This window comes from Theropithecus gelada, chromosome 13 (genome assembly GCF_003255815.1).
Source record: "Theropithecus gelada isolate Dixy chromosome 13, Tgel_1.0, whole genome shotgun sequence".
Lineage (NCBI taxonomy): Eukaryota > Metazoa > Chordata > Mammalia > Primates > Cercopithecidae > Theropithecus > Theropithecus gelada.
Window position 1 is genome coordinate 89,760,711 of NC_037681.1, and position 22,170 is coordinate 89,782,880.

Consider the following 22,170-nt stretch of genomic DNA (forward strand, 5'->3'; position numbering starts at 1 on the left):
TGCCTCCAGGCCCCATTGATACCCCGAAATAGATGCTGGGTTATGAGAACCAGGGAAGTCCCCTACGTTGTCAGTCTTAAAAATAATTTTACAAGTCCACATATTTGTTCCATTCTTGGAGTAGTTTTAGTGTATGTCTTTAACTACTAACAGTATAAATAACTTGACATCATAAAAAAAAAAAAAAGGAAGGCTTAAAGAGGTTACTCAAAGCCCACATATTAGTAATTAGAAGTTTAGGCTTTGGATCATCTTTTCCTGCCTCCAAGTCCCAAGCTGTTTGCAATGAGGTTGATGCCGCCATTAACAGGAATGAGACCATAGAGGGGAATTGAGCAGCCACAGGAAACAGGCTCCAGCGCCATCCCTGCTACCCGCTAACTATAGACGGCATCAGCCTGCTAAATCCTCATTCCCCTCATTCTAATAAACACTTGAATGGCATTTAGTGGCAATTTGTATTTGAAACACTGTACTATGTCTCACAGGTACAAATGAGTAAAGCAGATATGTGTCTTCTAGGGGCTTCTAGTTCAGTGGCAGAGACAAGAACATAATAATACAATTTCTATAAAATGGAGTAGATGATAAGATAGAGCTATGATTAGGATAAAAAAAGAGCACAAACGCAGAGTTCAGTGGTGGTATTTACTGGTCTGTGTTTCCCACTCAGTGACAAGGTCCATGATTGGCAAAACTGTATCCATTTTATGTTTTTGTTCTCCAGTACTTGGAGAGGGCTTAGCACATGGTAGGTGTTCAATAAATATGTTAGGTATGAATAAATCAGGTGGTGCCTGAGCCAAGACTTGAAAGATGAATAACAGATAGCCAAGCAATGATAGTTAGAAAGAGTGTCTCAGGGAGAAGACCATGACAGAAGAGCGGGGTATGTATGGGAAGCTAATGCCATTTAGTTCTGTCAAAGCGCAAAGTGTAAGGAGGGAGGAGGGAGGGGGAGGTGCTGGAGAGATAAGAGAGGGCTTGTATGGGCTAAAGACTCAAAGCCTTGTACCTAGCCATCCAGAAATAGATTCCAGGGATTTCATGGACCCCCTAAAATAGTAATAAAAAATGTGTGAGCCTGTGCATAAATGTGAATGTGTACTTTCATGAGGAAAGGGATGTATCACTTCCACAAAATTCTCAAATGTTAAGAACTCTGTGGGCAATGATGAGCTATTAAAAAGTTCATGGGCAGGCAAATCTATCAGAATATCATTTTAGGGTTTAGAGCCATAAATGGTTCCAACTGCAGTGTAGAAGATGGAATTCCTGGCAGTAATAGCAGTGGTGGAGAAACCAATAAAGAGATCGCTGCAATAGTCCAGGAAAGAAAGAATGAGATCCTAAGCCTGATCAGTGATATTGGAGATGAAGTAGACAGGGGAAGATTTGAGAAGTATTTAGATCAGAGGATCAGGATATACTGATGGCAGGTGTTATATTGGAGAAGGAAGAGAGGGAGGAAAAGGCACCTGAGGTTGACTTCCAAGTTTCCAACTTGGGCTGATAAATAGTGCCATCAAATAAGAGGAGGAAATCATGTAGCTTTGAAAAGGAAAACAGTGAGTTCAGTGTGCACAGTTGAGTTTGACATATCAATAGGACCTACTGGACAATTGAATGGTCCTGAATATGACCCTGAAGCGTGAGGAGAGATCTAGGCCAGAGATGATGATTTAAGATATCCCTATCTAGATGCGAGTTTAAACTATGGGAGGAAATGAGACAATCCATGGAGAGTTTTAGAAAGAAAACCAGCCATGGACAAGAATGGATCCATCAGTCGCACAATATCATAAATGTACTTGAGGCCACTGAATTGTACATTTAAAAATAACAAAATGGTGTATATAGCTCCACAATTTATAAAGAGGAGAAAAAAGATGACTTCCTAGGGCATGCTGACATTTAAAGGGTTAAGTACAAGAAGAAGCCCATGAGGAAAGTGGAAAGGAATGGTCAGAGATAAGAGGGAGACCGGGAGAGTCACAGATGCCAGAGGAATAGAATTTCAAAAACATGCAGGGCAGAGTGGGCGGAGGAGTTAGATCATCCCTAAGGTGCCTACCAGAAATAACAGAATATATAAGCTCTGAAAGAGAGAGAATTTTGATCTCTAGGCTTGCCCATCTAGAACTGCTCAGCAGTAATAGAATGGCTTAAATTTCATCTTTCAAAATAAAACTTGCCCATGCTTTGCCAGTTTTGTCTGGGCAGGAAACAGCTCAGACCAGCTGCTTGGGATGGTTCTGAATTCCACTCAGAGCACTGGAATGTGATGCCTCCGAGGCGCCAGTCCTGTGAACCCCTTCCTGGTGCTCACAGAGGGACAGCGGCAGGTGTGCAGAGGCCTCCAGCCTCCAGCCTCCCTCTGCCCAGTGGCTGATGCGCCTCTCACTCTGCCCTCAGGGTCTCCCCTTGGAGCAGAGTGAAGTGGACATAGTTCCTTGATCTCTGCTGTTTCCATCTCAGCAGGATTGTCTTTGTAATTAGAACAAGCAGATTGCCATTGAAGTCACAAGGTTAGTGGAACAGAGCTGCCCCCGCTAAAGGGTCTCTTTGCCTTGAAGGCACTCTAAAGTGCTTCATAGGCACCCTCACTCTGTACAGAGAAAGGGGGAGAGGGAGTGGAGGGCGGGCCTCTGGGGAGCCTCACATCATCAGCTGCATCCCCAGGTGCCCCGTGGAGGGGAGAATCCAGAGAAAGACCTTTGCCGGCTCTCAAGAAGGTCTAATGGGTCCTCAGCTATTTTCCTGTCATATTTCTGGCAGAGATTGGCTCATATCTCTTCAGTGTGGCAGAATCAACCTACTAATTCATTCTTTCATGTTAAATGTTTACAAGATAGTCTAACCGCGTGAAAGCATCCAAGTATCTTCAGTGGCTTCAGTGATGCAGTGTTGCTACTAAGAATCTGCACAACCTAGCAAAGACTGTAGAACTACAGCAAACCCACCAGCCACCAGAGAGGCTTCTGATAACCTCTTCCTTCAGAAATTGACCATACTGTTGTTGTAGAAATATAACTGTTTTAGTTACCGGGACCTATCCTGGGGTTAGTTAAAATAGGAGATATTGGGGTCACTGTGGTGAGGGCAATAAAGCGTGCCTCTTTCCTGCCTTCATTGTGAATAAACTGAAAAATGAGGCCAGAAAATGATACATGAAAACCTCAGCACAGCATTACTGTGAGTTGGAGATTTTGGCTGAGTGTGGCAGCAAACAGGCTGGAAACTGAAGCCCAGAGTTAAATAGATTTACCAGTCTGATTGCAGGCAGGGGGCCTGTCCAGGGAAGGTGCACAGCCAGAGGCAGAGTTATGGGGGGCTGATTCGCTTAAGCTTTAGGGACCCTCACTTGTATGGGTCCCTGCTAGGCTCTTCTAAGGCCAGGGGAGCGGCCCTTATAATTTTGCATTTGTATTTTTATGTTCTCTTTCTTAAAGAGCCTCCACAAAATTGCGTCAGGCCCCACAACACCTGCTTGCATGGAATAGCAGAGAATACCGCCTGCTCCCTCCGGGCAGCACACTCCCAAAAACGGGGAGAGAGGAGCCAAACACGATCCGTTTACACTTTGCTTATTTACTGAACGAGTGCAGGGCAGAGACAGGCCTGGAGTTACGCACATTGAGTGCCCCAACATGGAAAGAAACGTTAGGAGGGGCAGGAAACATTCCCTCCTTAACCAACACAGTTTTCAAGGCCTCACTGGAGGCACTTCATCAGCTCCATAGTCACCCCACGCGGTGGGCATCAGGCAGAATCCTGGCGCAGGCCCAACTTTGAGCTGGAGGATTTCACTGTTTCTTTATGTTGAACTTCCCCCAGTCTCCCACTAATCCCTCTCCATTCTATCCTCCTCCCTTTCCCACAAAACAAAACAGAAAGGAGCAGCAGTGTTTGCTGCTGTATTGTCCAGAAGCCTGGTTGTCTCCCATTATACAGCAAACAAGCCCTGGCAAGATCTTTCACTCCCGCCCCATGCCAGGCATTACAAATCCAAAATTGCCTACATTCCACCTGCCAAGCAAGAGATGCTTTCATTATTGAAGTTCCAAACGTATACCTTTGAGAACAATGCCTTCTCGTCTTAAAAGAGAGGTCCTCATTTTGTGAGTTGGGAGTAGAGGGAATTAAAGAAAGCCGTGATGCAGGGATGTGGCCATTCAAGCCGGGCAGCCTTCAGAGAATGTCATCCCTAATGACACATGCCCAAAGGAAGGAGCGGGGCTGAGCTTGTCCCGCCTTCATGTTTAATATTGCCTGTCTGCCTCCTTAATAGTGGGCCTCTGTGTGAGCATTTGACAAGGCTTAAAAATATTCCATTGAAGAAAATGGATGATCCCCCAATAGGAAGGTGCACCCCTATGGGCTGCCTGCTTGACCACAGAAGTGCTTCCAGCTCCAGTTGCTCATCTGAGAACTCCCCCCACCACTTGCTGTTAAAATTGTTAAAATTAAAAGCCATGTTGATTTTTTAAACTTCATTTCCATTTTTTTTTTTTTTTTATAAAATAAGAATTGGACTTGTGTTGATACTTAGGCTGTTGAGAAAATAACATTGGTAAGACTCCATGTGTGGCTGTTTGCTGTTTCTCCCCCTCTGGAATCTTTTTCGAAGGTTTGTGGTGAACTACATGCAGGGGCTGCCTGGTAAGGGCAGGTGGCACTGCCAAGGGCAGCAAACACTGAGAGTCTGCTGGGCTGGACAGGTCAGCTTCCGCTCTCATCTGTGTCATAAAGTCAGGTCCATGCAGGTCCCCACTCCAGACTCCCCCTGCCCAATGCGGACTCTCAGATGGATCATGGAGAACGGATCTGAACGTGTGGGTCGGGGAGCACCCGTTCTCAGAGCTGACTTGCACCCTGCCAGCTCTCATCTGAGATGAGGCCTGGGCAGGTACAACTCCGCAAGGGGGACCTCTGGCCCAGATGGTCTCACTTAGTTCCAGAGTGGTGTCTATGCGGCCCTAAGGTCTCACCTGTCCTGGCCACCCTTTCCATGGTAAAGAGGGAGAACAGAGACCAAGCTCACACACCAGTCCTGAGTTAGGCTGTGAGCAGGAGTCCCAACCCTCCTGGGGTTCAATCCAGGAAGAAGATCTTGGGAGCAGGTGGCGGTTAGCACAGAGTATGCCAACAGTGAACCAGGGGCACAGGAGGGCAGCATGGAGGCCAGAGACGAAGGAGTTGAGGCAGTCTGCCCCACAGTAAAACAGTGCAGAGCGGAGCCAGGCTGTGTGGGGGTCAGGCTATGCCGTGTGAGCTCTGCTGCACTCCATGTGCCTCCCAGCCACCGGCAGAGCCTGCTCCTTAGCACCCGGGTGTCTTCATCTTGGAACGTGGTAAAGGTGGAAAAGGACTGGTTTAGCATAACCGAACTATTTTGCGAATAAAGCAAATACTATTTACTAAACAATGCAGATGTGCATCTATTTCTATTCTAATATTGATATACATTCAACAGGTAACTAGAGCCTTTCTCGCATTAGCTGTCAGTCCCTCTTCACAAGGTAATTGATTAAAACTCCAAGCCAAGAATCTGAAGGGAAGGCAGCCTCTACCATGGTCCCCCTCCCTCTCTGACTTTCCTCTGAAGTCCACATTCATCCATGCTGTGTGTACATCCACGCTGGGTCATGTGAATGAACTGCTTCTATCAAAGCGGAAGGAGCAACTGTAAACATGGTCTCAACTTCTGTTGCATCTGCTTAAAGTTTAGTCTTTAAAGTACAGATATTTCTTAACTAAATTGTTATAAATCTGAAGTTATAGTGTAATGGTTAAGTGTGGGAGGGGGTGTCAAGATTCTAAAATTAGACCACATGGATTCAAATCCTAGTTTTGTAACATTAACATTGTGAACATATAAAAATAAGTATGTCCATAGGTGGTATGTGGAGGTCTTGAGTGAGTTACATATCTTCACTGAGTCTCAGTTTTCCTAATCTGCAAAAGGGGGTAATGGTACCTACAAGGCTGTTTTACCAAGGCTCACTGAATTAAATGAGAGAATGCATAGATAGCACTGAGCACAGTGGTTAGCTGTTGTTAAGTAAGTTAGCACTGAACACGGCCGTCAAAATGCAAGCATTTCAAGAGTGACCTCGGGAAGTGACACTGCCCAGAAGAATTGGGCAGAATTGCAGCTGTCCTACACCTGGGCCTTCTATTCTGAATCTTTCCCTCCTCCAGTCCATACTCTCCAGTGTCCACAGCATTTGCTTTCCAAGAAGTAAATCTGATCACGATGCCCCCACTGTCACCGGGTTAAAGCCACTAAGAGTTCCCCTGGGCTCAGGATGGAAGCCACACTCCTCAGCCTGGCTTGTGTGTCCTCCCACAGTGGGGACCCCACCGCCTTTCCACCCGCACTCGTGCTGTGCTCCCAGCACGTGGACCTTCACTGCCCCTGCCCCACCCCAGGCATCTGTGCTTGCCTTTTTGTGCAGGAATGCTGACACCTTCTTGGCCCTGCTCTGCGGAGTGTCACCTCCTCAGTGAAGTGCTAGTTCCCAGACACTCGGCTCTTCAGTACTTGGCTACTTGCTAAGAACAATAGCTGGCTAGTCTGCTGTGAACTATGGAACTAAACTGCCCACGTTTAAATTTTGGCTTCTCCACGTGGCCATCAGCAAGTTTCTCCATCTCTCCCTGCCTTGGTATTTTTAGTGAGATGAGAAAGACAATATTATTGAATTCACAAGATTGTTAATGAGAATTAAATGAGTTAGCATAAGGAAAGCATGTTAGTACGTAGAACCCTGCTTGGCACATAGTAAATGCTCAGTGAATGTTCACTGTGCTAGCAACAATGTTATTATCATCATTGTCATTATTCTTATTCAACCAAAATGTAAGCTCTTTAAAAATAAAGACTGCCTATTTTGTTCACTACCTGACACGAAAGGTGCAGGATGTACAGCTCTTGAGTAATGCATATAACACTGCTTATGGTTAATTGTTTATATGAATGCCCCGGCCCCATTAGCCAGTGGAACACAAGCATCTTGACTAGCCAATCAATCCTGTATTTCCTGGTTCTGCTTAATGGGGAAAGAATAGACCCTCAATAAATGTTTGCTGAATGAATAAATGAATGAACCTCTGAGGTTGCATGTACATGTTATCTCCTTCTTTTTTTTTTTTTTTTTTTTTTTTTTTTTTTTTTTTTTTTTTGAGACGGAGTCTTGCTCTGTCTCCCAGGCTGGAGTGCAGTGGCGGGATCTCAGCTCACTGCAAGCTCTGCCTCCCGGGTTCACGCCATTCTCCTGCCTCAGCCTCCCGAGTAGCTGGGACTACAGGCGCCCGCCACCTCGCCCGGCTAGGTTTTTTTTTTGTATTTTTTAGTAGAGACGGGGTTTCACCGTGTTAGCCAGGATGGTCTCGATCTCCTGACCTCATGATCCACCCGTCTCGGCCTCCCAAAGTGCTGGGATTACAGGCTTGAGCCACCGCGCCCGGCTAAAACGTCAGTTTTAGCTCTAAGTTTATCAAAAAGTCATGCCTTTCCTTCTTTTGAACTGGATATCCAGTGGTTTCTGGAAGATCTCAAAAAACAGACAGTACATGGCTGGGCACGGTGGCTCACACCTGTAATCCCAGCACTTTGGGAGGCCGAGGCGGGCGGATCACAAGGTCAGGAGATCAAGACCATCCTGGCTAAAACTGTGAAACCTCTTCTCTACTAAAAATACAAAAAAATTAGCCGGGCATGGTGGCGGTCGCCTGTAGTCCCAGCTACTCGGGAGGCTGAGGCAGGAGAATGGCGTGAACCTGGGAGGCGGAGCTTGCAGTGAGCCGAGATTGCGCCACTGCACTCCAGCCTGGGCGACAGTGCCAGACTCCGTCTCAAAAAAAACAAAAACAAAAAAAACCGGACAGTACCTTTGGGGGCTTTATCCCAGAGCTATCTCCAGAGGAGGATAAAGTTCCTCAAGGAGTGTCTGCCTCATGCATTTCCACCCACCGGGAACCCCTTTCCTGCACCTCTCCCCTTCCTGAGCCCCCCGGCTGTCTTCCTCCACCACAGCCAAGGGAACTGGGCCTCATTAGGGGGACAGTTTGTTCCTCATTAGGGGCACCAAGCTTGGCTGGAGAAAAGCCAGTCATCACTTTATCCAAAGCCAGGAAATCTCCCGATGTGGAAGCCTCCTCCCTCCCATTCTGCACCAAGTCCTTCACTCTCGCTACTTCATGGAAAACCTTCTTCTAGAAGGAAGTGAAAAAATTCCCCCAAAATACATCAGCCCTTGTGCTTTAGTTCATCCACCTAAAGTGAAAAAATAAAACCAGGGAGAGGGGAAATTGTGTATAACGTGAATAAACGTAGTCTGTAGACTTTATTGAAGTACTGCTGTTTTGTAAGCCTCTCACTGACCAGAACCACTTATTATTCCAGATGCAGATAGATTTATGATCTGAAATGCTCACCATGTTTTTTACCCTGGAGAACTAAAGGGAGAGTGAGTTCCAGCTCAGTGTTTGATAAGATAGCTTACATCATTTTATCCCCATGTCAATGCAGTGAGGCAAGTGAGGTTTATTATCTTGCTGTTATGAATGTGGGCTGTAGAGACTGAGAGATTAAGAGGGTTGTCCTTGGCCAGCCCTAAGTTTGGAAAACACATGTAATTTCATTCAGTCACTACTGAGCCCATCGCTCTCTGCCATCACCCGTGTATAAATGTTGCAGCCCAGAGCGTCCCCTCTGCCATGGCTTGTCCATCGTCTGGCCCCTGCGCTCTCTTCCCTCCCCCAGCTACCCCTGGGCTGCCCAGCCCTGCACCTGCATTTGTGAGGCTGCAGCTCCCCTGGGGGCAGTCTGGCATTCCCAAGCCCTGGCTAGGGACCAGAGGTGTTTAGTTCCCTGGCTTTTTGGTCAAAGACATTCCAGGGAGTTTCAACAAGTAAGAGCTGCCTTTAAACAGCTTCCAGAAGCCCCTGCTGAGCACTCAGAGTGGGAGCGAGCCACGTCCCAGCTCTCCTATTCACCTGCTGCGTTACCCTGGACAGACCACCCAGCCTCCCTTCCCTGTAATGGAGGAGAGGGAGCAGCTTTGAGAATCTGATAGTGCTGTGAACGGTCTCCCCCGAAGACACTTGCACTAAACATCACAGGTATCATTTCAGGAGGGTCACAGTGTCGATCCACTGAGCCCACGTGGGTACCCCATAGATCCCCTGCCCCTGGATAAGAATCCCTGGGCCCAGTGAGCTCTAACACCAAAGTGAGAAGCCCCCAAATACAGATTTTTTTAAAGAAAACTTCAGTAGTTTATTTTCTCATTATGAAAGAAAGAAACTAGATTTTAAAAGGAAAATTACCATAAACCCACTACCAGTAAAATTACTATTAATAATTTAGTAAATATAAATTTTAAAAATTAGTAAATATCAGACAGTCTTTCTGTCTCTCTCACTTTTGACATACATATACATAAATCTACTCATTATACCAGAAGTGTTTTGTCATCTTATTTAAATATCATTTAAATATTATTTGACAATATGGCCGGGCACAATAGCTCGCACCTATAGACCCAGCACAGGGGGAAGTCAAGGCAGAAGAATCACATGAGCCCAGGAGTTCAAGAAAAGCCTGGACAACAAAGTGAGACTCCATTTCTACAGAAAACAAAAAAAATAATTAGCCCGGCACGGTCACATGCACCTGCTGCAGTCTCAGCTACTCAGGAGGCTGAGATGGGTGGATCCCTTGAGCCCAGGAGTTCAAGGCTGCAGTGAGCTATGATCACACCACTACACTCCAACCCAAGTGACAGAGTGAGACCCTGTCAAAAAAAATTATGAATAAATAAAATTATTTGACAATATAATGTCTACATAGTAACCGATTGCATGGTAATTCTGCAATGCATTATTTAACTTTCCCTAATTGTTAACCATTTATGTTTTCATTGTTATTATCTGTACAAACATATCTGATTATTTTCTTAGACTAAAAATGGAATAGCCACTTCTATGCAGAAGGAAGCTTTTGATACCTATCACAATTTGCCCCCTGTCTCCTAGAAAGTTTTGCTGATTTGCACTGCCAGTAGCTGTAGGGAGGCAGGGTGGAGGGGACTTACACCCGTCTTCCCAAGCGGCTTCCTTGAACCAGCAACTCAGAATGTTGATACCAAGTGGGGCCTCTGTTTGCTAAAAGCCATCTCAGTCCACAGAAACTGTGTCTAAGACTGGCCTCGCCACATTTTGAAGTGGATAAAACTGGTCTTGGATGCCTTCCTCCCTCCCTCATTCCCACATAGCCACTTGATCTGACTGTAGCCCCTCGCCTCCCAGGTTCAGCAGCAGTTGCTCTGCTCCTACCCCCTGGATTCACAGACCCTACAAGGCTTTTCCCATCCCATCAGCAGGCTATAGACTTTCCATCGACAGCTTTATGAATCTGTTACATGCACTTATGTGAATGGGTTCGGGGGAGCAGGCTGAATTCAGAGTACAACGGTCCTGAGTCAGCCCAGGCAGAGACTGGGACATCAGACCCAGTGAGGAGGCTGTCACCGGGCAGGGGATAGTGTTCCAGGGCCAGATGAGCAGTAGGAGTCCATGTTCATGCCTGCTCTGTCTCTTATAAAGTTGGTCCTTCAGAATGTTCCTCAAAGAGAAGAACAAGGCCTCTCTGAAAAGATAAATTCATTTCCCTTGAAAATTGGCTAAAGAGAGTGTGTTGCAGGGCCATGAGCCCCAGAATGATGGGCAGGATTTCAGCCATTTGCTTGGCAAATTGTGCTGCTCTCTGAGCCTTAAATCTGCATATCGGTGATGGGAGTTTGGGGAGGGAAGACCACACATGGTCCCATCCCGCTGCTGACCGCCTCTCTTTTGGCCCCTGCAGTCTGACGGCTCCATCCTGGCCATCGCCCTGCTGATCCTGTTCCTGCTCCTAGCCCTGGCTCTCCTCTGGTGGTTCTGGCCCCTCTGCTGCACCGTGGTAAGTGCCCCAAACTTCAGGCCATGGAAGGCGAAGGGTGACATAAAGTTCACAGACCATGAGTAGAGAGAAAGGGATTTTTAAAAAACTAAAGACGGGAGACAAATCTTGTGTTTTTTTATACAATTTATACAAAATTGATGTGAACTGACATTGATCAATGGAACCATGAGTCATCAGCAGTCAGTATGAGTTAAGGTGTGAGATTGCCAATGGCCATACCCCTTGGGTGGGGCAACTGGGGTAACTGCTCTAGTTTTGGTGCTTAAGAAAGAGCCACAGGACACCACAAATAATAAGTGTTATTCTACATGTAATGAACATATATGCCTCTGTATGTACAGTACACACACATACACACACACACATTTGTTGAGTTGCCCAACCTATACTCTTCTAAGGCCTCCCTGATCTTAGTAACTAGTCTACCTATCTGAGAAAGTGCCTCTGGCCTGACCTCTTTATTTTCGACAATAAAGAATGGCACTTACCTCTATTTCATTGATTTTAGCAGCTTTTGTAGGACACACCTACTGTGTGTCCAGCACTGGGCTAAGCGCTTTGGCTACAAGATCAATAAAAACCTGCCTCCTCCCCATCATTGTCATATGGAGTCACCACATGACAATGTCTCCCCAAAATAACTTAGGGCCTGGAATAATCCACCCTGACGATAATCCCAAATGGTAAATGTCTGGCTGTCAATTTCTGTTCTCTGGCTCTTAGACTGGGAAAAGTCCAGACAAAGTAATAGCCTAATAAAGAAAAAAAAAACATTCCCTGTGACATGTCTATTTCTAGCCTGTGCCATGCCTTTCTGTGAATCCGTGTGTGCTGTGGAGTCTGTGAGTGTGAAGTGGCCACTGCTTCACTGCCATGGCATCTTCATTTCCTGTATTTCAGTTCTTCCATGGAAGAGCCACAGGGTGTAATAGACAGTGAGCCTCTCCAGGACAGGGACTCATCTTCATTTTCCCTCTGAAACTTCAGCATTTAGCACACAGTGTGAGGGAGTTCACATCTGTGTGTACAGCTGAATTGAACCAAGGCCATAGACAGAGCACTGGACTTGAAAAGCAAGGGGAAATGGCTTCGGATGACATGTTAAAGAGGTGGCAAATGCATGAGATGAGAGGCTCAACCAAGATGTGGACCATGTGGCAGGGACTTCTGGAAAGGGTTGACTTGCAGCAGACAAGTGTGGAAGGAAAGACCCAGGACAGGCACAAGTCTTGGATTAATTAGTACCCTCCAGGCTGAGCTGGATATCACTGAGATTTTAAACAGATTCTTACCAGAGCAGCTCCAAGAGTTAAATATTGTTTTAAACACTAAAGGCTACATAACCATTTTATTCTGAGGGTAAATATTCCTGATGAGTCAGCCCAAGTCCTTTCCATGGAGATTCAAAAGCAAGCACATTTTCAAGTCCAGAAAAAGAAAAGAAAAACCTTACAGTGGGTTCTTAAAGAAGAGGTGGGCAGGCCTGGTAGCAGCAGGCAGTGAATACTATTATAGTCCCTTTGATTGTTTACAAACAGTTACCTCTGGGTGAGGACAGCTAGGACCATTAGAACAGCCAAGCAGCGCTCCACCAAATACCAGCTGTGTGACCTTGAGCAAGTTTCTTCACCTCTCTCTCAGTTTCCTCATTGGTATAATGAGGACAATAAGAGCTCCCACCTCATAGTTAGATGGTGAAGAGTATAAAGGAGCGTATATATATGTGCTTAGAAAGCACCTAACACACAGTAAGTGCTACAGATTATTATTATTTAAAAGTATTTTACCGTAATAGGAATCTATTATGATACTGTGTGGCATTCCATTTATATTCTTGGGAAATGTTTTCAAAATAAACCTTTTGTTATTGGAAGCAATGTCACCCAAGGCCAAATTGAGTTTTGCAATATTCAAAATATTTTTCAATGAATTTATCTGGTTAAGTCCCTGTTGCTTTGGAAGGCAGCCAAAATGTCTTAATGTGGTCTGACTTTGTAAGTCTTAAAGGATTTCTTTATGAGGGTTCATCTTAGAGATTCATTTTTCCTGTTTAGGATGTCTATTTAAGGGGCCTCCTCTCCCTCTTTCAGAAAGCTGGCTTGGGCTCCAGTGCTTGGTCTGACCCCTAAAACTACTTGCTGATCACTCGCTTCCTTGATGAGGGGTGATGCTCCGGAGCAGGGCAGGATAAGGTCATGTGTTTCCTGAACAGTATACTCAGGAGTGAAGGCAAACGTGGGCCTCCCATCAGAGTTTCATTCAGAGGACATGGGGGGAGTTTCTCTCCCCTAAGATACAGCACTCCTCACCACAGTCCCCAGATGAATAGAGGGCATTCTTGTAAACAATGGTCCTCAAACCTTCCTCTGTCACTCTTCCTGCATCTACCCCAAGGGTAGGGAATGCCCCTCAACCTACTAGCAAAGCCGCATCTCAGTGCTGGAGCAAAAGCCAGAAAGCAGAAAAGACCTAAAAAACGTGGGGTATACGTCTGCCGTGTGCCTTCTCCTTCCTGCTGCAATCTTTTCTTTAGGAGTGATACTCAAAATATTTAACAACCTGCAAGGCTCCCACCCCCACTGAGCCATGCTTTAACCCCCAGTGGCTGAGTATGTGAAGGGGTGGGGGATGAAGTCCTGCAGGGTGGCTGGGTAAGAGGGCAAGCCCAGTTACTAACTACAAAGAGCAGCTTTAGATGTACTGGCCAGGATGAGCAGACCAGGCACAGGGTTGCTCTCTTCTGCCTCTGTTCAGCATCCTCCTGCTTCCTGCTGGTCCTGTCTGGAAGAAGAAACCTGATGGGTAAGGGTGACAGATGATGCCTACCCACTGCACTTGGCCTTTCCCTAAGGACCCCACTCCCCCATTTGGGCTTCTAACGTCCAGCCAAATGGAACCTGAATTAACTTGTTGCCAGCCTGCCAGATGTAATCTACCAGTAATGACTGATGGGGAGAGAGATAACTGACCACATCTTGAATCAAAACCTTTAGCGTTTCCCAGCTTGTTCCTCAGTGTCCCCAGGCGGACCTCTGGCTTTTAAGATTCCTGTACTTACTCATTGGCACAAAACACCCACCTTGAAGGGGAGAGAGGAATTGGACTATGCACACTGGGCTTATTTACATTTTCAAATAGGTAATTCAAGGGGTTAATATTTTACCAAATAATAAAAATAATAAAGCCCTGCCTCAGTTCCACAAGGGACATTTCCAGAACCCTTCAAGTCACGCCATGTCCACTCCATCTACTCATAAGTTTGGTCCAACATTATTGAAATCTCAAAATTGAACTTTAAAAAGAGGACGATTAGGAAATCTAAAACAGAAAAGGATCTTTTTTAAAAAAAATTGCAATGTATTAGAAGAGTAAATGTTATGAATGGCTTGAATGTGTAGGGGGAAAAAGCCGTCAATGAATCAGTGACGTTATGGCACTAAAAAGTTGTAGAAAATGCAGGTATCCCTGAGAGTCTACCCTCACCCCAGCCAAGAGTCAATGCCCTGATGGGAGCCTGCAGCCCAGCTAGAGGGTAAATTTATGTACACAGAGAAAGGCCATCATATCCTGCCTAAATTTCAGCAGGTAGCAAGACACTGGAGGATTCTGATTAGTAATGGGGACTGGCTCCCCCAAATGAGAAATCTGGAGTATAGAAGAAATCCCTGCTGGGGCTCTCAGTTTCCTGACCCCATGTTGACACTCTGATAAACAACGCAATTCCCGATCTCCCCTCTGTCCCTATACCTACACCTTCCCAGTGGTATGTGTTCTCCTCTCCGGCTCCCAAGACACCAGTCACCTCAGAAGAGAGCAGCCCTGCTTGCTGACGGGGCCACTGCACATTTAGGAGGGCTTCAGCACTCATACTTTAGCAAACTGCTAACTTACCTCTACAGATAAGAACTCCTCCCAAATTGCAACCGTTTCCCTGGAGTTCCCTGCACTATCTCTGACCCTCTCCTATTCAGTAGACAACCTGCTGTTCTAGCTCCATGAGAAAATGGAAGCTGCACTGTGAGAAATCCTTGCACTCCAGCACCCTCATATGTGCATCCTCCTCCAGCATCCCTCTCCCTCCCTTTCCACTGGTGTTCTTCATTTCTTCCTTTCTCACTCGGCAAGGGTGGGGAACGCCCCTCAACCTACTAGCCAAGCTGCATCTCAGTGCTGGAGAAAAAGCCAGCATCCTTTCCTTTCCACTGGCTTCCTCCCTCTGCCTACAAACATATGCCAGCCACCTTTATCCTTTAAAAAATGTGTCTGTGTTAGTCTGTCCTCATACTGCTACAAAGACATATATATCTGAGATTGGGTAATGTATAAAGAAAAGAGGTTCAATTGGCTCACAGTTCTGCAGGCTGTACAGGAAGCATAGTGGCTTCCGCCTCTGGGGAGGCCTCAGGAAGGTTCCAGTCATGGCTGACGGCCAAGTGGAAGCGAGGCATCTCACATGGTGGGAGCAGGAGGAAGAGAAGAACGAGGTGGGAGGGGCTACAAACTTTTCAACAACCAGATCTCAGGAAAACTCACACACTATCACAAGAACAGCACCAAAGGGATGGTGCTAAGTCATTCATGAGAAACCCGCCCCCATGATCCAATCACCTGATGGATCAGGTGATGACTGATGGCTGCAATCAGCCAATCACCTCCCATTAGGCCTTTCCTCCAACATTGGGGATTACAACTCTACTGGGAGATTTGCGTGGGAACACAGATCCAACCCATGTTAATCTCATGCCTTATTTCTCCTTCATGCTACTCTCTTCTCCCTCCCCTTCCTTTCACCCACACACTCCTTTGCAGAGCATCCACTGTCCACAATTCCTGTCATTCCCTCTTCCTCCCACTGCACCCTGAGCACCATTGCCATTATTTCTCCAATCCTTCACTTGCAAAACGGAATTTCCCAGCCACTGGTCTCCATTCATTTCTCATTCTTCTTTACCTCTTTCAGCAGTAGGCACTATCGACTTCCCTCTCCTTTAAACTGCCTCCTCCACTGGTGTCTCTTGGCTCTTCTCCTATGTCTCTGTGCAGTTTCTCCCTGTCTCCCTCATGGGTTCTCTTTCCTCTGTTTGCCAGTTGTTCTCCAGGGTTGCCTTCCACCCTCTTCTCTAACACCTTGTCCCTAGTCAATGTCACCTACTCCCACAACTTCAACTACTTAATGTGTTTACCCATCACTGGCCTTGGCTCCAGAGGACCAGCCCACATTAAAGGGACCAATGGACATCTCAAATGCAGGCATCGCACCCTCAGCATACCCCCCGCTAAACTCTTCACGTTACCCCCTAAACCTGCTCTTCATCAGTGGATGTGCCATTGTCCTCTAGGCTGCCCAAACTAGGGACTGCAGAGCAACCGCTGATGTCTTCTTCGGCCTCTCCTTGTCTTATCTCACTTTGGAGTTGCCTACAGCACATCCTTTCCCACACCTCATCTTATCTCACATCTGTCCACACCCTCTACCCCAGCACAGTCACGGTACCTGTCACTCAGTAGTTGCTTAAGAAATATTTGTGGAATGAAAGAATGAATACCATTGTCTTACTCTAGGATTCCACATCTCCCACCTGAATTATTTCAGCAATTTCCTAACTGCTCTTTTAGTCTTTCTCACCTTCATTAGAGAGACTTTTCATTTTTTAAAAAGGCAGCCAGGTGATGAGCCTACTCACTACCCTGCCTAGCATCCTCTTGAGTGTTCAGCGGCTGTAAAACAGAGTTCCCGTTCCTTGATGTGGCATGTGTAGGGCTTTTCCATCCTGGCCCCACTTCTCCAGCCTCACTTCTTACCTTCCCCTCCTGTGCATAGTCTCCCTTGGCACCCGTGCCTGCTTCTTTCATAACGCTGATCATGCCGTGAAAATTGCCTGTTTGCTTGTCTGTCTTCCACACCTTACACACCCATTTTTTTTCTCATCTCTGGTTTCCCTCATCCTTTGTGGGCTGCCTGATGTAGCTGTTGGAAGCCAAGGCTGTAGGTCCCCAGAGCATAATACAGTGCCTGGCTCAAAGCTGCTGTTCAATGTATCTCAAAGTTCATTAGCAGCCAAGTGGATGGAGGATCAGCTGTGGGCACACTCTACTCTTTGGGGCTCCTTAAACCTACCAGGTACTTCCTTATCATGATCTCTTTGCTCATATTATTTCCTCTTGCTGAAATAGTTTCACCTTCTTTATCTTCTCTATAAACAATTCTTCCTTCAAAGTCCAGCTCGCTGTTCACTCCATTTCAGTAGCATCCTGCGCACCTTTTCCTCACCTGGAGAGGATCAGCCGCTATCCCACTTGGTTTCCATGGCATTTTTCTCACACCTCTATTAGAGCATTTGTTCATTCTATCACAAGTATTTATGTATATATCTCTCACTGTACAGACAGTCCCCAACTTATGGTGATTCAACTTAGAATTTTTCGACTTCGTAATGGTATGAAAGCTGTGCGCATTCAATAGAAAGCATACTTCGAGTACCAATACAACCATTCTGTTTTTCACTTTCAGTATAGTATTCAATAAATTATGAGATAGTCAATACTTTATTATAGAATAGGCTTTGTGTTATCTATTTTGCCCAAGTTTAGACCGATGTCATTGTTCTGAGCACATTTAAGTTTGACTAGGCTAAGCCATGATGTTCACTAGGTTAGCTGTATTAAATGCCTGTTCAACTTATGACATGTTCAACTTACAATGGGTTTAATCTGGACCTAGTCCCATCACACATCGAGGAGAATCTGTACCATGAACTCTTCCATGGCAAGGAGAAACTAGTCACAGAAACTAATCCCAAAATAGAGTACAGTGCCTAGTACGTATTATAATTTGTGTATTTTCCAAATCAAACTAAAAAGCTAAGTCTTCTTAGGGGAAGAGTGTTAGATACAGAAGGAGCCCACAGACCTATGGAACTGTAATGAGTGGTTGCTTCATGGGGGTTTATGTTATTCTATTTCATGACTTACATATACGTTATATGCAATATTTTATATGTCTAATATTATATAACAAAGGACATTTAAATCAGTTTCTTAAATAAAATCCTAGAAATATGTCTATTTTATTGGGAAGTTAATGGTATATGAGAAACTCCAAGTGAAAAGATCTTAGCATATTTTGCAAAATGAAAAAGTTCTGGGCAGGGCACAGTGACTCACACCTACAATCCCAACACTGTGGAAGTGCCGAGGCAGGAGGATCACTGGAGCCCTAGAGTTTGAGACTAGCCTAGGCAACATGGTGAGACAGCATTTCTATTTAAAGAAATAAAGTTCTGGAAATTAGTTGCATAATTATGTGAATATATGTAAGACTACTGAACTGTACACTTAAAAATAATTAAGATAATAAGTTTTATATTAAGTGCTTTTAACCACAATCAAAAAGAAAAAATATCTTGCTTTTAAAGCTGCAATTTTTCTGCAGTCCAGCTAGTTAAACCACCACACTATTTAGGTCAAATCAAATCACTGTATTTCTGTTCAAATAACAGCAATTTTTTTTCAATATATTGGGAGAGGCTCTTGTCCATGCATTCAGAATTTCTTCCTATATAAACAAAATTATGTTCTCCCTGTCTTGTTTTCAGTGACCTCGTAGGTATCTTATGAACAGCTTTTAAAGAATTATGTAACTGATCATGTTTAATTCACTTAATTAAATTTCAAGGATAGTTCAACAAATAAGCCCACTGGACATCTCCAATGTCAAATTGCAAAGGACAAAAATTAATCAAGAACTTGATATGCCTTAAATGGAAATAAAAATAAAGCATTAAAATAATGTTCTTCGCACCATTAAGAATAACATTTAATTTGTAGGGCCAGACAACCCAAGCCTAACATCACCAAAAGGATTTTGGTTTAATAAAAACACGACTGAGACAGGCAACTTCTGACGCAGGCATCTTGGGCCTTATACTGATTGTGCTTTCTTGATCCTGTTCCAGCCTCCACCCATTCCCATCTGGACACGCCTCACACTACAGCTGACAAGATTATTTCTCATTAGCACACAGAGCTCTGCCATGACCTGCCCTCACCTCCGGGGGGCAGGTACACCACACACCTTACACACCCATTTTTTTCTCATCTCTGGCTTCCCTCATCCTTTGTGGGCTGCCTGATAACCCCCAACCGCCATGGTTATGCCTGCTGGTGAAATGGAAAGAGGCGAGTTGCTGTTAAAGTCGACTGGGTTTCAATGCCCCATCTTCCTCTACCAGTTAAAGGATTAGTCCAGTCCTTTAACCTTAATTTCCTCCATGTGAAAAACTAGAAAATTGGAACCATATTGTCTCTAAGGCTGCTTCTTCATATTCATACCTTCTCTAAGTGAATCTGTTTCTCCCTTTCAAGATTCCCTGGTCTGTGGTTCTCAAACCTGGTTACATATTGAAACCACTTGAGGACTTTTTATATGATACAAGTACTCAGGGATAGCATTTCCAAACTATGTCAGGGCCATCATACCCTGCAAGTACGAATAGGTGCACTTCAGAACAAGAGGTATTTAGACAGTGAGTTTTAAAGACATCCTTAAACTAAATTGAATCACTGTCTTTACTGCGAGACTTCTCAGAGTCATTAATAGGATAATTTGCATGTGACTCTTCAAATTTATTTTGACCCTAGAACTCTTCCTTGGCCTGTCACTACCTGTACTCTGCCAAACACCTGTTAACATACTGACATCTGGAAGGACACTAGTATTCTGCCAAATACTATTTGAGAAACACAGTCCTAGAGAATGCTGAAGCAGCTAAAAGAGCAGGTTCCTGGATCCTAAGGTGCAGCCTCTTTCCTGCCCTCCCTGGAGGCTGTATCAGTATAAACAAGCTTGGGCATCTTGTGAACATCATCAACTCACCCTTGTTCCCTCTGTGCCCTGTTCAGATCCCACTGACACTGCTAGTGTTTAAAATCAGCTTTTCCGTAACCCAGGCAGAGACCAGAGGTTCCTCCTCCAGGCCTCAGGGAATCTGAATTCATGGATTTATTTTGCTGTTTCACTTCACAGAGTTTTGCAGTGACACTGGCATATCATCTGATGGAGAATATGCACAAAGCCATTCTCTCACATTACCATGTGAATCCCTTAGGCCCTATCGACTAATGGTAAAGTCCCTGCTGCAACTCTTACTTTAGATAGTGATGAATTAGGCCTTTTAAATAGTCTCAATCTTAAGGGAGATGAGATGAGAGACCAAAATTCATTTGAAATTTGAGTTCCAAATTGGAGGAAAAAAAAGTTGACCTTATTTCTTTGAAAATTTCTGGTACCACATTCCAAATTAACACCCTTGGTACCATCCTTTGCTAAACTTTTACAGTATAAAATTACTGAATTCAGGCCTTCCTTGGCCAGCATTAACCTACCCGTCAGTCGTGAGGTCTCTATTCAATTGATGCTGTCTGTACAGTGGAAAGATTCCTTTATCCGCCATTGACTAGCATCTCATCTCTCCTGGATGTTTTTCATATCAAGATGCCTACTTTCCCTTGATTTCTTGATTTCAATTAAAAGAATACTTACAAGGTTTGGAAGCCAGAACAGAAGGCTAGAATGTAAAAAGGGTCAGAGCAAGCATCCCCTTCTAGCTGTGATGTTAAAACCCTTATTAGGTGGCTTTTCAGATCTGGATTGGCATTTCTTCTAAACATAACTCTGTTCTGATGGCTTCTCATGCAGAATTTAAAAGGCCAGGGGGGCAGCAGTTGTGTTGGCTTAAAGAGATCAACGCAGAAGTCCCCCAGGACATACAATGTTTTAAATCAAAGGCTTCAAAAAAGACCTTTGTCATCTAAATACAGGCACATTTATTTGAGCTAACCTCTGAGCATGCATGAAGTCATCATTTGTGAAAAAAAAAAAAAAAATCCATTACTATTGACTGACTATGCAGCAGACTCCACAGCAAAACAAAAACAAAAATTCCTGGATAAAATATAATAGAAGTTGCTTTAAATGCATAGCCAGGCTCGTGAGAAAATAGGAGACATCTCCAGGGCCCAAATAAAGCAGGATCTGGAAATCAGATGGTCAGCTGACCCTAAAGCAGTGGCTTCCTGCCTGAGGTTTTTTATCTCAGTAACCTAGATGTTTGGCTTAATAGCCTTTCATGGGCCCATAAAAGTTTGGGAGTTGAAATTGAGTCTTCTGCCTAAAGCTGCCTACAGCCTTGAGTGAAAGATGGGCTATGGGTTTGATGTGGATGTGTATGTTTGTGTCCCTAAGAATTCATAACCTCTGAGAGGTCTAGAGTTCAAACTTACACTACTTGAAGTTTTGTAAATTGCAAGCTAAGACCAAGTTTGGAAATGCTTAGGGATCTGAAAGAGGAAACCCGAAACCTCTGGCAGGTTCATGCCTCAACCCAGGCCTCGTAGAATTCCCATAGGTAAATGCCTACTACACATGAGCATTTTGGTAATCCCAAATTACCAAAAACCCAAGAATATTATTTACTACTTGGGCCCTTGGGATTTTATGATACACATGGAAAGCACAAAAGACCAGAAAAAGAATGAGGAAGTCAGTCCCTGTCAGCACTATTCCCTTTGCTGTGTCCAAAGTTAACAATAATTGTCAAATAGCAGATACATTGAAAAATCTCTGTGTATCACCATTTCTGCTATAACATGAAGTGTGTTCCTGAAGATATGACTGCATTATTACATTTTGGCCCATGAAAATAATAGGACTAATGGGGAAAATGGATTCAGAGCAGAACATTCAAAACTGTGCCATCTTACAAAATAATATACTAGGTTGGCACAAAAGTAATTGCAGTTTTTGCCATTGAAAGGAATGACAAAATCACAATTACTTTTCGCCAACCTAATGCTAAAAAAAGAATAATCAACTCAATAAAAATGCCACTATTTTAAACACCTTGAATTCTTAATAAAAGATACTTCAGTAAATATGGCTCTTTACCTTGATTTTTAAAAATAAACAGGTGAAGTTTCTTAGTGGACGTGAGTCTGATATAGCACTGCGGCTTTGAGCTACAGAGACGAGACAGAAGGAAGGACATTCTTAGGGCGAAGTGTCACAACACAAAGGGGGATGACTATGACTCAGTGTCGTGTTATTCCTTCTGCACTGGCTTAAAATAGAATTTCAGCTTTTGTTGTGTTGCCAGATTCCTCTTTTCATTTAAAAAAAAAAAAAAAAAGTGATTTGTGTG

The 22,170-nt window shown here is 44.5% G+C and overlaps 1 protein-coding gene across 3 annotated transcripts in view; it reads left to right on the forward strand.

Annotated features, from left to right (window-relative positions):
* ANTXR1 (ANTXR cell adhesion molecule 1) overlaps positions 1–22,170 on the forward strand; it is a 238,428-nt gene that overhangs the window by 129,453 nt on the left and 86,805 nt on the right. For 2 of the 3 annotated variants that reach the window (XM_025353548.1, XM_025353549.1), the window contains exon 13: positions 10,874–10,969. In XM_025353548.1, the coding sequence (XP_025209333.1) occupies positions 10,874–10,969 (96 nt within the window). Of the gene's footprint in view, positions 1–3,452; positions 4,546–10,873; positions 10,970–22,170 lie in introns of those variants that run through there. The other variant, XM_025353550.1, reaches the window with a different exon arrangement.